The sequence below is a fragment of the Rattus rattus genome, chromosome 1, assembly GCF_011064425.1.
Source record: "Rattus rattus isolate New Zealand chromosome 1, Rrattus_CSIRO_v1, whole genome shotgun sequence".
Lineage (NCBI taxonomy): Eukaryota > Metazoa > Chordata > Mammalia > Rodentia > Muridae > Rattus > Rattus rattus.
Window position 1 is genome coordinate 153,472,368 of NC_046154.1, and position 12,276 is coordinate 153,484,643.

Consider the following 12,276-nt stretch of genomic DNA (forward strand, 5'->3'; position numbering starts at 1 on the left):
GGGCCACCAACACCCCCTCACCCCCCAGCACACACACCTGAACTGGAGAGGTCTGCCTCACCTCCCTGCTTCCCTGCGAGGCCACTGAGAGACCCCAGCTCTAGATCCCCAGTCTGGTCCTCAGGCCTGACCCAGCTCTCTCTGAGACAGTAGTTCTCAGTTCAGTGGAGGGCACGGTCTCTTGTCCCCCTCCTGCCTCACAAGTTCCTTGTGCCCTGTCCCAACCACGTTTGATGCTAACACTGGGGTGGTAGAGCTCAGGTTGACCTCTTGGGGGGCGCAAGGGTCAGTGCTGGAAGTCTGACATGAGACTTGAAACAATGGTGACAGTGGCTTAAATTGGTGGTGGGCGGGGTAGGTCGGACTGGTTTTGTCCCCAGAACAGCAGATACTGCCTGTCATCACAGCATTTCAGAGTTCAGGGCCAGCCTGGGCTAAATACTGAGTTCAAAGTCAGTTGTTTAAAATGAAGAAGTTTGGGGAGCAGTGGAGGAGGTGAGGAGCCTGAGAAAGGCAGGGAGAGCCTGGGCAAATGTCCTGGGATCACAGAAGCCCAGAGCACAACAGGGAGGAGCGTGCAAGGAGCACTGAGATGCGGGAGAGCTGATGGGGAGGAGGCCAGCGGCGGGAGGAATAGAGTCAGAATCCCCGACTTGGCCTGCTTTCTGGAAGGAGTCTGGGAATGCTGGGCCGCGGGAGAGGTGGCTGCCAGCCCGCCCTCCCCCCCCCCCACTCCGCCCCGCTGGCAGCCTGCGAAACCCGAAGCGCGGGCAGGCACCATGCCAGGGGGGAGGGGTGCCAGGCCCGCCCAGAGCCAGCAGCTGCCAGCCCAGATGGTGCCCATGTGCTGGTCATGGCCGGACTCGCTTCCCGCCAACAGCCACGGGGACGGGGTGGCTGCCATGGCAGGATCCAGAGCTGGAGTGTAAGCGTGCGAGTGCCAGGGGGGAAGCTCCATGCTGCCCCTGTCGGTGCTGGAATTGCAGGGGGCAGGCTTGGGGCTCCTTCCCCAAAGGGCTTGAGGAAGGCCTCGCCCCTTCAAGGGGGGTGGACTGTAAAACGGTCTCCATCCCTGGCCACGCCTCCAGCCATTCATTAAGGAATTCTAGGCGGGGCTCCACCTCTGACCACACCCCAGCTACTCATTGGGGGGATTCTGGGCGGAACTCTGTCTTCACCACGCCTCCAGCCCCCTCACTGTGGAGTTCTGGACAGGGCTAAGTCATGACCACGCCCCAGCTCCTCAGTGTGTGTGTGTGTGTGTGTGTGTGTGTGTGTGTGTGTGTGTGTGTGTGTGTGTGTGTGTGTGTGTGTGTGTGTGTGTTCTGGGTGGGGACCCTTGACCATACCCCTGGCTAATCCTTCAGGGAATTCTAGCCGGGGCTCCACGCTGACCACGCCCAGTCTCACTGCTCCATCTTTAGGGGAGGGGTCGCCCCCCTTTTCCAGCCTCACCTTCATTTTGAGCTGTGATCCTTCAGCTGAGTCCCTAAATAACAGATGGAAACTCCTGAAAAAAAAAAAAAAAACCCACCAGGCACAGGGCAGCAAGAAGACTCCTGTAATTTTAGGGCCAGCTTGGGCTACAGAGTGAGAACCTGCCTCAAAAATACCAGGCTCACTGTGCAGCCCAGGCTGGCCCACTTCCTTCTAGATCCTCGGACTTACAGTCCCCAGAGGGGAGCAAGGGCCCACTGTGTGCTCAACATCCTCAAGCCTGTTTCCCCATCAGGGGCCTAGGGGCTCTGTGGTCATGCATGTCTGGTAGGTGGTCAGCCATGGTGTCACTTGGTGACACTGTGGTCCTGGACAAGTGGCTTGCTTGCTGTAGGCTTCTCCAGGGTCCAGGCCTGTGAGGGGTGTGGGGAGGGGACGGAGCTCGATGGGGGCTGGTAAGGGGCCCAGGAGCCTGTTGTTCCACCCTGCAGTCTGTGTAACCCTGGGAAACTCGAACATCTCTGGTCTCTACCATTTCCTCTGCTAAAGTGCAGAAAGGTATCAAGTGCCACCGTCCCTATGGCAACTCGTGTGCTCAGAGTGTGGGAGAAGGGGTCACCCTGGGGCACCCGTGTTCTGGGGCTCAGCAGTGGACGATACCCCCCTGCACCTGTGTGCAACACAGTTGGTGTCCTGGCTCTACGCCCGGGACTGGCTGGGGGCAGCTCAGGACATCTGCGTTCCCTCAGACAGCAGCCCCACTGCCCTTCCCACTGCGTGGGCCTGAAGTCAGAGTGGGTGGGACTTTGCTGTGGGATGATGGACAGGACTCTTGGAGACATGGGGTGTCCTGAGTCTGGGAAACTGAGGCCCAGAGAACGAGCCAGTGCCCTTCCAGCTGGTCTTGTTTGGATTTCAAGACTGGGTCCTATGTAGCCCAGGCTAGATTCAAACATGCTACTTAGCTGAGGGTGGTTCTTGAGCTCTACAGAAGCCCATCATAAGGCTGGGAACTTGCAGAGTCCCAGGTTCTAGAAGGCTCTGGGACAGATTCTGTACCACTTCTATTGAGGGAAGGCCTGAGGCAGGGGGTCACCTTCCGGTGCTGCTTGCTTAGTGTCTACACTGCCTGATATGACAATTTTATGTCACTGAACCCTGAGGGCTGAGGTTGGGTACAGAGACACTCAGGAGGATTGGAACCCATGCTTGGGACCTGCGGTGTTCAGGAAGAAGCCCGTCAGCCATTTTGGATCTGAAGGGCTCTACTGTGAGGAGCAGGGAGACTCAGCTGATTCCAGGGGTGCACAGAAGGAGGGGTCCCCTTCATGTCTGACTCCAGGTGTCTGTCAGTCTCTCCTAACACACTCCCACCAGTCCCTCCCTCCTGGGCCTGCCCCGCCCCATCCCCCACCCACTCAGAACTGAATGGGCCCCTTGTTCCTGACCACACCCTTCCCTGGGGGTCACTCTGGGACAGACCTAAGCCTCAGACAGCCTTAAAGGGCCAGCCTCAGGACAGAAGCCCAGAGGCTCAATGGACCTAGCCCCGATCCCAGACACATGGGGTTCCCAGGGTTGGGGACAGTGGGGCCAGGTTCTGTGCAGTTATAGGACACCTGCTGTTTCTGGTTGCACAGGTGTGCATTGTGAATGAAGCAGGCTGAGACTTCCCTTCCTTTTTGCCTCAGTTTACCCTGTAGGAAGCAGCCTTGCCCCCCTTTTTTTTTTTACAGAGAACTAGATGGAACATTAAAACGGTCCCTCTTTGCAGAGCCAAGGCCTAAAATGTCACTAGATGTATGGCCACAAGGGTTGCATTCATTGAGTGCCTACTGCATACTAGGCCCTGCTAAGACAGGTGGCAGCAGAGGGCACAGGAGGGTGTGTGTGCAGGAGTGTCATTGTGCCCTGAGGGGTCCTCCCTGTGCTGTGGTCAGCGCTGTGCAGCTTTGGGCTTCGAGTTCACTCTCTCTGGGACTCAGTTTCCCATTCTGAATAATGGGAATAGGACCTAGATTCTGTGCTAGATTTGAAACTGGTTATTTTTCCTGGCTGCTGCAGAGGTTGTAAGGAGTTGGGGGGTGGAGGGTGCTCAGGTGGGATCCGACGGTAGGGGATAGGGGGAGGGCGGGAAGCGGGTAGGAGTCAGTGGGGTCCATGGGTGGGAGCCAGTGGGAGGTGTGAACCCCAGCTGTGGCAGCTGCTGACCGGGCTGGGATGTTAGGGCCTGCAGTGCGCGCATACTGGTCCCCCGCCGGATGGAGCCGCCCGTTCCAGGCTTCCTTATGTAACTGGGTTATGCAAGGACAACGGCCCAATTACATAAGGAGGCGCCGGCCGCGTGGGGGAGGGGCTTAAAGGGGCCGCGTCCCGGGACTGCACCCCTTAGCCCTCCTCCATGGGCCCAGTCTACCCCTCCAATGACAGGGTCAGACATCCCTTCCAGCCTCAGTTTCCCCATCTGTAAGAGGTGCAGCCTCACTAGTCAGCCAATGGAGAGGCGGTGGGTTGTGTTGTACGAAGGGGTTGAGGCTGGACTCGGCCAGCCAAGCCAGTGTGTAGCGAGCAACTATTAAACACCTACTATGTGCAAGGCGCTGCTCCCAGCCCTGTTGACCCAGCCAAGAGCGACAACAGAAAAAACGCCTAAGAGGGTGGAGCATGTAGGAGGCAGAGTGCGGAGATCAGTGTGTGGAGGTGACGGCGGGCAAAAGCACCAAAACCTGAGTTCAAGTCCCGGTTCCCAGCAAAGGCCAGCCTGGTAGAGCTCAAGGCAAGGCGGAGCCCTGGGTCACCACTGTCTCCCATAACCCACCTCATGCCTGTTTCACTCAAGCGATGTGAAGAGGGAAAGGTGGCACGGAGGGAGGAGCACAGCTGGGGTCAGGAAGGTGCGGGCCAGGGCGGAGAGGGAGGGGCCGCTCTGCTCACAGGCGCCCTATAGTGGCTGCTGTGGAGGATCACTGGGTGGAAGTCAGGTGAGCCTTAGCCGACCCTGCCCTTCCTCAGTTTCCCCATCGTACATTAGAAAAGTAGATATGAGTGCCAAAGGGCCAGAATACAGCCGGTACCAACTTGGTGCTTACCTGACAGGAGGCCAGAGGAAAAGAATTCACACTTGAACCCAGGACACACCTGGAAGACCATGGGGGAGGGGCCGAGCTCCGATCCTGCCAATTTGGTCCTGAGCTAAATAAAGCCACATCTCAGCTGCTCTGACAGCTGGGGAAACTGAGGCTCCAGGAAAACCTTAGAGGGTTTCAGAAAAGGAATCATTTGGATTCCCCAGGTGTGGACGCCCAACCACTACCAGCACCACAGACGTTACCTGGGTTATGCAACCCCAGGCTGAGCCTCAACTGCTCATCTGCATTGACTTGGACTGAAGAGCCTCACCTCCACCCCCTTCAGGAGTTCCCCTGAGAGGGGCTTGGTCAAGGGGTGGAGCCCCGCCTATAATCCCCCAGTGAGGGGACTGGGGGCGTGGCTTAGCAAACTCCTAGTCAACCATCTGGGCCCTCACTTTGGAGACCAGTGTGGGTGGGGCTTGTCTGGCCCCACCCCTTTCACTCAGAGTTGGTGGTTCCCATTAACTCACCCTTCCTCCGGGTTTCCTTGCCCTGCAAGTGTTTGTAGAATGCCTGTTTCATGTCCTCCCATAATGCAGCAGTGAGCACTGAGCACCCTTCTTGGAGGAGGGTGAATGGGTCTGCGAGAATGGTGTGTGCGTTCCTCCTCCAGCATGAGTAGCCATGACACAAACAGGGAGGGTCATTCTGAGTCTGTAGCTCGTTGAGTCTGAGATGGCCCTGCTGACCTGGAGCCTGTCTCCCCCAACCTCTCAGTCCAGGCTGCTAACCTCTTGAGGACATGACAGGGAAGGGGAGGCGAGGAGGACCCCTGCCCCCTGCATGGCTTTGGATGTCCTGGGGCTTTGGCTTGGCTGTCCTCCTTGCAGCCACAGATAGATTCCTGGGACTGACCAGGAGAGGGGAGCAGGGGAAGCCAGGAATCTGCTGAGTGTAAACACGGGTTATTTTCGGCTCCTCCCTCTGGCGGGTGACACATTTGACTTTGGAAAGGACCAGGGTACGCCTGGTATTTTTAACCTCCAGTCTCAAAGCCCAGGAGCCACCCGACTGACAGGGCCTTGGTGTCACTGCCAGGTCGAGGGTGGCCGTGGCCACCTGGCCCCATCTCCCACATGACCACCTGTCCTTGTACCCCACCATGGCCACCTGGCCCCGTGCCACAGCTTGGCGCCTTCTGCTTATCCCCAGAGGCTGCCGAGCAGGCCACCATGCCCTAAACGGGGATCCCTTTCCTGGTCCCCCCCTCTTGGGGAGGGGTTGGCACTATGTCCCTGCCTGTAACCAGTTGGCCCTCCCCAGCCACAAAATGGCTGCCCGGGCCACGGCAGCATCTGGAACCCCGAGGAAATGGCTGCCCAGTTAGTGATGTCACTGGCCATGTGGCCTGTCGACCGGCCCTGTGCCTCACTGTGCCTCCCCAGCCACATGCACAGAGTGACCAGGCCAGGATGTCCCTTCAGGGTCGCTAGTCTGGGCCATTAGCCAGGGCCCTACGGGGCCGTTGGGTGGGGTTGTCGGTGGCAGGGAGGACCCCTGGGAGGACTTGGCCAGGAGAACGAGTTGGCTCTGGCCCAGGCCTGCTGTAGCTGGAAAGCACCAGCCAGATGGGAAGTTCAGCCCCGCCTCCACAAGCCCAGGGCTCCCCGCATGTCCATCTGTTTGGCCCCCTCTTTTATTTATGCAACAGTGGATTGGCGGGTGTTTTAAGCACTGTCAAGTGCTCTCCGCGAAGTGACACAGCACTGCCAGGTTGACGTTAGCTTCTGTGGGTGGGTCGAGGGTGGTCGTTTGTGTCATTGTCTGCCTGTGACATCCACCTCCAGTCCAGCCTTCATGCTGTGACTCCTGCAGATTCGCTGGGGGGAAAAAAATCCATGATTAAGAACCTTGTGGTCTCTACTGGCGTTTGGTTGTGGGTGCCTGTGACAAGGCCAGTGTGTATACAGCAGGTATCAGATGTGTGTGTATACAACAAATGCCAGGTTTACCGCAGGGACACAGGCACAAGGTGGGTCGGGATCAGGGTCCCTAGCAGGTTAGAACTGAACTGGATGTGCGTGGGAGGAGGAAGGGGATTTCCAAGCTTCCTGAGCCTGTACCAGGGCATGCTGGGAAAAAGGGAGCACCGTGCAAAGGCCCCGGGACAGGCTTTGCTCCAGCAGCTGGCAGGAGCACTCAGTCTGGAGGGAGAACCAAAGCTGGCTGGATGCAGAGATGAGCTACACTGGCCTCTTTCCCAATCCTGGATGCATAGTGCTCCACGCATTTTGTTACCCCTTTCTCACCGCATCTTGAGTGCAGATCTAAGCACCCATTTTTAGACCTTTAGGGACCCACGCAAGAATGGCCTGTATGGTCACATGACCATCCTTAGCTTACCGGCCATGGCCAGGCCCATCAGTGTCACATGACAGCCCCAGAGGCCTTGAGGATGACAGTGGAGTCACAGCTGTGGAAGATTAGCTGCTCTGGCATCCCCAGATGTCCCATCACCATCCCAGGTCTCTGGTGTCCTTCCCACTAGAGTTCTCAACCACTGGGGAAGGACATGGCCGTGGCTGCAGTGCCCACACTTTGTATGAACAAACTGGGGCGCATGGGAGGCGACACCGTGGGCTACGCATGAGCAAAGCAGACTGGGAAAGTGAGGGAACAGCGGCTAACTCAAGAAACCACACCTGCCAGCCAGTGCCACCTCGTCCCCTTGGGGCGTGGTCAGGTGAAGCCCCGCCCAGAATTCTCCAGTATGGGGCAGGGGTGTGGCCAGGGGTGGAGCCTGCCTGGGAGGAGAGTCCGGGTGTGTAGTACTTTCCTAACATGCGTGCAACCATGCTTCACTTTCAGAATTTTAGGAGGGATTCTGTGGATGGACCGACCCCTGACCTCTGGGCCCCACTTACTACGGTGACCTTGGGATTTAGAGTCAGCGAGTTTTAGTCCCTCCCCGAGCCCCCCGAAGCCACATGATTCAACAGGAGCTGGGACCCCTCCCAGAAGCCTCCAGCCAGGCGGTCCTGCTAATCCTTTGTGCCACTGCTAGGGGAAACTGAGGCCCAGGGTCAGGTTGTACCCCTCCCCCTCCACTCACTCATTTCCCACCCCACCCCTACCCCCACACACACCACAGCAGGTCACAGTGTCTGCCAAGGAGAGAATTATTTTTACATAAAATGGAGGGAAAGTGCAGAGGAGGAGCCAGGGGATTCTTGACACTGAGCCTGGAGGCCCCTTTAGGCCCCTCTCAGGAAGCCCCACCACCAGATGTGCCGCCCCAGCACTGAAGGTGGGGGAGTGCAAGAAGGAGAGTCAGGGGTTTAAGGTCATCCTAGCTGCAAAGGGAGTTTGGAGCCAGCCTGAACTACATGAGGCCCTTCCTCAAGATAGAAGCATGGGGTGGGTGGGGTCAGGGAGGAAAGGGGACCAGAGGCCTCCAGGATCTCTCATTGTCTTCAGTCCCCCCATATGTAATATCACAGCTGATGCCCAGAGGGGTCACTTACCGAGGGCCACACAGCACAGAAATGGCAGAGCTAGGATCAGAGGTCCCTGCTGTGTCAATAATTGTCCCTTTCTCTTTTGGCAGATGCGGAGCAGAGCAGCAGCCCCCGGACAGGAGTGGGCTCAGACCAGGAGGACAGCAAGCCCATCACACTGGGTGAGTCAGCTAGAGCTGAGGCAGGAGGATTATGACTTTAAAGGGTAGCCTGAACTAAATAGTAGGAGTGTCTAAACAATTGGGGGGCGGGGATAAGGGCATGACCAGGGTGGAGCCCTGCCTAGAATTCCACCCCCAGGGCTGGGGGTGTGATCAGGATTGAGATCTGCCTAGATTCCCCCAGTTAGAGGGCGTGGTCAGGATGGAGCCTAGCCCAAACTACCCCCAGTGAGGGTTGGGGGCATGGTCAGGGGAGGAGCCCCGCCTAGAATCCCCCAGTGAGGTCTGGGGGCGTGGCCAGGGTGGAGCGGTGTCTAGACTCCCCCAGTGAGGGATGGGGGCGTGGCCAGGGTGGAGCGGTGTCTAGACTCCCCCAGTGAGGGATGGGGGCGTGGCCAGGGTGGAGCGGTGTCTAGACTCCCCCCCCTCCCCGGTGAAGGGTGGGAAGAGTCCTATTTCCTTTGGGGGGTGCCCTTTACTTAGATATTTCTGGTGATTGGACAGCAGTTTGCTTACATCATGGCCTTTGTGGCAAACACAGGTTTTCGGGTGAGGGTAGGAAAGAGCAGAGAAGCGCAAGAAGCTGGGCTCGGAAGGGAGAAGCAAAGGCCTGAGCCCTGCAGCCGGGCTGTGCCAGGAGGCTTGTGATCCCGGCCATGACCCTGGGTCTTCCTGGGCCTCTTCCTGCCTCCTCCCTTCCAACCAGAGGGTGGAAGAAGGTGGGACCCCAAGGGAGGATCCCAGTGCTCAGGACTCCCTTGCCTCCGGACATGGGCTTGGTGGGCGCTGTACAAACAGGAAATCCCCCCCCCCCGCCCGCCACCATTTGGGTCAGCAGGAAACGGGCGGGGCACTTCCATTGGGCACAGAGGGCCACCCCAGCCACAAGGGCAGTGCTCAGTGCCTGTGGACTGTGCTGCCCCCTGGGGGCCGGTCCCACTGCTGCTCTGCCCTGTGTGCTCCCTGCTGCCAGCTCAGTCCTGGGAACTGCATTTGCACCCTGTGGCCTTGTACTGTCCAGGCCATGGCATCTCACTTGCTGTCCAACCTGCACCCACCTCCACCCGAAGTGAAGCCCACTAAGTAGTTCCAGAATCTTCCCTCATACCAAGTCTATATTCACAAGAGCCACCATCCCCACAGACCCATCTCCCAAGTTGGTCAGGCTGTTCATGGCTGTGTAGTTCTCCATCGTGGCTACTTCCTGCCATGTGGCACTCACACTCACGTCCCCACCACAGCATAGGGCGTAGATTCCAACAGCCTGGCGGGTAAAGTACTTGCTGCCAGCGCGGAGACTTGATCATGTGACAGCTGAGCAGGAACTCAGCATGAGTGTCACATAACCATTAGGGCTCAGAGGGGTTTCAGGCCCCTCGTGGGGCAACATGGAGAAAGGGGGCAGCCATCTTGGCCTGCTGACCTCTGACCCTGTGCTTTTTCCAGACACGACAGACTTCCAGGAGAGCTTCGTCACATCTGGCGTGTTCAGTGTCACGGAGCTGATCCAGGTGTCTCGGAGTGAGTGTCCCCGCCCTCAGCCCCTCCATTTCCAGGGTTGGGGCGGTCACATGGGGCCACGGGGCTCCTCCCTGCCCTCTCATCGGATCCATCTCCTTCTCCAGCACCTGTGGTGACCGGAACCGGGCCCAACTTCTCCCTGGGAGAGCTGCAGGGCCACCTGGCATACGACCTGAACCCAGCCAGCGCTGGCATGAGAAGGACTCTACCCAGTACTTCCTCCAGTGGGTAGGTGCCAAGGTTTCCCCACTGGGTGCATCAGGGTCTCAGCTCCCCTCCCCTTCTTACTTTAGCTGACCCACTGTTCTGTCTGCAACATCTGTTTCTGCTTTACGGGTGGGCTGATAAACTATTTATCCATCAAAACTCTAGTCTTAGTGCTCTTTCCCTGAGCCCTGATAGGCCGCTGAGTCCAGCAAATTTCTCTGTAGATCTGTGGAACAGAGAGCTGATCATGTGTCTGTTTCCCTTATGACACCCTGCAAAGACACTGGGGTGCCCTCTCTCTTCTGCCCCTTGTGTCTCTGGCAAAGGGTAATTGACAGGATCCAGTCCTGTGATGACTCCATAACTCTCCCTACAAATGGGAAGTTAACCAGCTCCTCCACCATCTCCGTGGTAACCGGACTGTCATCCCCACCCACTCCAGGAGCAAGCGGCACAAGTCGGGCTCGATGGAGGAGGACGTGGACACGAGCCCCGGCGGAGACTACTACACATCACCCAACTCGCCCACGAGTAGCAGCCGCAACTGGACGGAAGACATGGAAGGAGGTAGGACTAGAGGCACAGTTAGGACCCGCGCACCCTGGGCAGGAGCTAGGCTAATATTGCAGGGGCTCCTGGGAGTTGTAGTCCTGCCGTATGTTACCTAACGTAAACTAGATATCCCAGCCAGAACACTGCAGGTGCCATAAGTAAGAAGCAGCAGGACCAAGTCGCAGGGCCTCCTGGGAATTGTATGCCTCGACCTGTAGCCAAGTCCGGAAACTAGGCGTTCCCACAGCTCTTGGTTTCGGGTGCCTCCTGAATCCTGGGCATCTCGGGGCCCCATCTGTAAACCCCTGAGATAACAGCCTACGGGGGTCATCGAGCCCAGCCTGGCAGCCTCCGTTTCATCATCTGCAACACCCCGATGGCCGTTCTTGAAGCGCCGAGGGTGGGAAGGGGCGGAGTCACAGGTGCTGAGGGGTCTAGTCATCCGCAAACCCCAGCTCTACCCCTGTACTGCTGTGAGATCCCCGGCCTGAGGAGCGGAGTCTCTGGTGATACAGACTGTAGTCGGTACCCCAGCACTTGGGCAGCTGGGGCAGGAGGATTGCAATGAGTTGAAGACTAGTCAGTGTCCAGAGCAGGGACTGGAGATCCCGGAGTTCTCCACAGGCTACGATGTGGCTGGGGGAAACTGAGGCCTGGCGGGGGAGGGGCCGGGCGTGTTGGAGCTCAGGGGATCTCGGCCTGGCGCTGGCAGGCCCTGGCGCCGAAGGCTGGACACAGACAGGCTGCCCTAATCCGCTTAGTGGCCCTAATGAGCCCGTAATGGGGACAGTCTAGACAGGAAGGGGTGTGAGCTGATGCTGCCCCAGGGGACCCTGGGTAAGACTGGGGAGGTCAGGAGGACTGATAGAGACAGCAGGGCGCTGCAGCCACACTGGGCGCTGCTCCCAGAGAGTCTGACCTCATCCCTTATAGTCTACTTCCCATGTCACCCCCAGGGGAGGCAGGTGTCCACCGCTGTCTGTTCCCTCTCAACCTGGGATATGTGTCTGCTGACATGAGGGTGGTGAGAGCAGATACAGACTGTAGTTGGTATCCCAGCACTTGGGCAGCTGGGGCAGGAGGATTGCTATGAGTTGAAGACTAGTCTGAGCCAGTGAGGCAGGGAACAAGCACCTGGCTGTGGTCAACCCCAGCATCACTGTCCCCAGGGGACGAGAGAGAGAGAGAAGTCTCTGAGAACAGAAGGAACCCTGCCCTGAAGACATGTCAGGGCCTCGCTCCTGTTTGTGGCTGTGTAGTATTCCACCGTGCGCTCTCCTGAGCCACTGGAGGACTTTCTGAGTGCTCTCCCACTTCCCATGTACAGCCTTGGGTTAGGGGTGGCAGTGGCATCACTTGCTGCCCCTCAGAAATGGAGACTTGGGTCCCCTCCCCACAGGCATCTCATCCCCGGTGAAGAAGACAGAGATGGACAAATCTCCATTCAACAGCCCATCCCCCCAGGACTCCCCCCGGCTCTCCAGCTTCACACAGCACCACAGGCCCGTCATCGCGGTACACAGCGGTGAGTGTCACCTGTGGGAGGCGCGTGCCACCAGCACAGCCACAAACGTGTTGCCGATTTCTGAGCATTGGTTCTATTGTAGCCTTCAAGCCAGGAAAAAGGATATGACCCGCCCTGGGGTGGCGAGACCTGTAGGGGCACCAAGTGTCACCTGTAGAGTGACACATAAAGTTTGATTAGCACTGACCCCAAGCACCTACTTCATTGAACTCCAGTTGTATACATGCCAGGTTAGCCATACTCCAATAGAGCCCTGTGAGGGTAGAGACAGGGGACTGGGAAGG

At 58.1% G+C, this 12,276-nt stretch overlaps 1 protein-coding gene across 3 annotated transcripts in view; it reads left to right on the plus strand.

Annotated features, from left to right (window-relative positions):
- Nucleotides 1–12,276, plus strand: part of Nfic (nuclear factor I C) — a 31,706-nt gene that overhangs the window by 13,054 nt on the left and 6,376 nt on the right. For all 3 annotated transcript variants that reach the window (XM_032907217.1, XM_032907216.1, XM_032907218.1), the window contains exons 3-7: nt 8,116–8,187; nt 9,634–9,708; nt 9,813–9,936; nt 10,358–10,482; nt 11,867–11,992. In XM_032907217.1, coding sequence (XP_032763108.1) covers nt 8,116–8,187; nt 9,634–9,708; nt 9,813–9,936; nt 10,358–10,482; nt 11,867–11,992 — 522 coding nt within the window. The remainder of the gene's footprint in view (nt 1–8,115; nt 8,188–9,633; nt 9,709–9,812; nt 9,937–10,357; nt 10,483–11,866; nt 11,993–12,276) is intronic.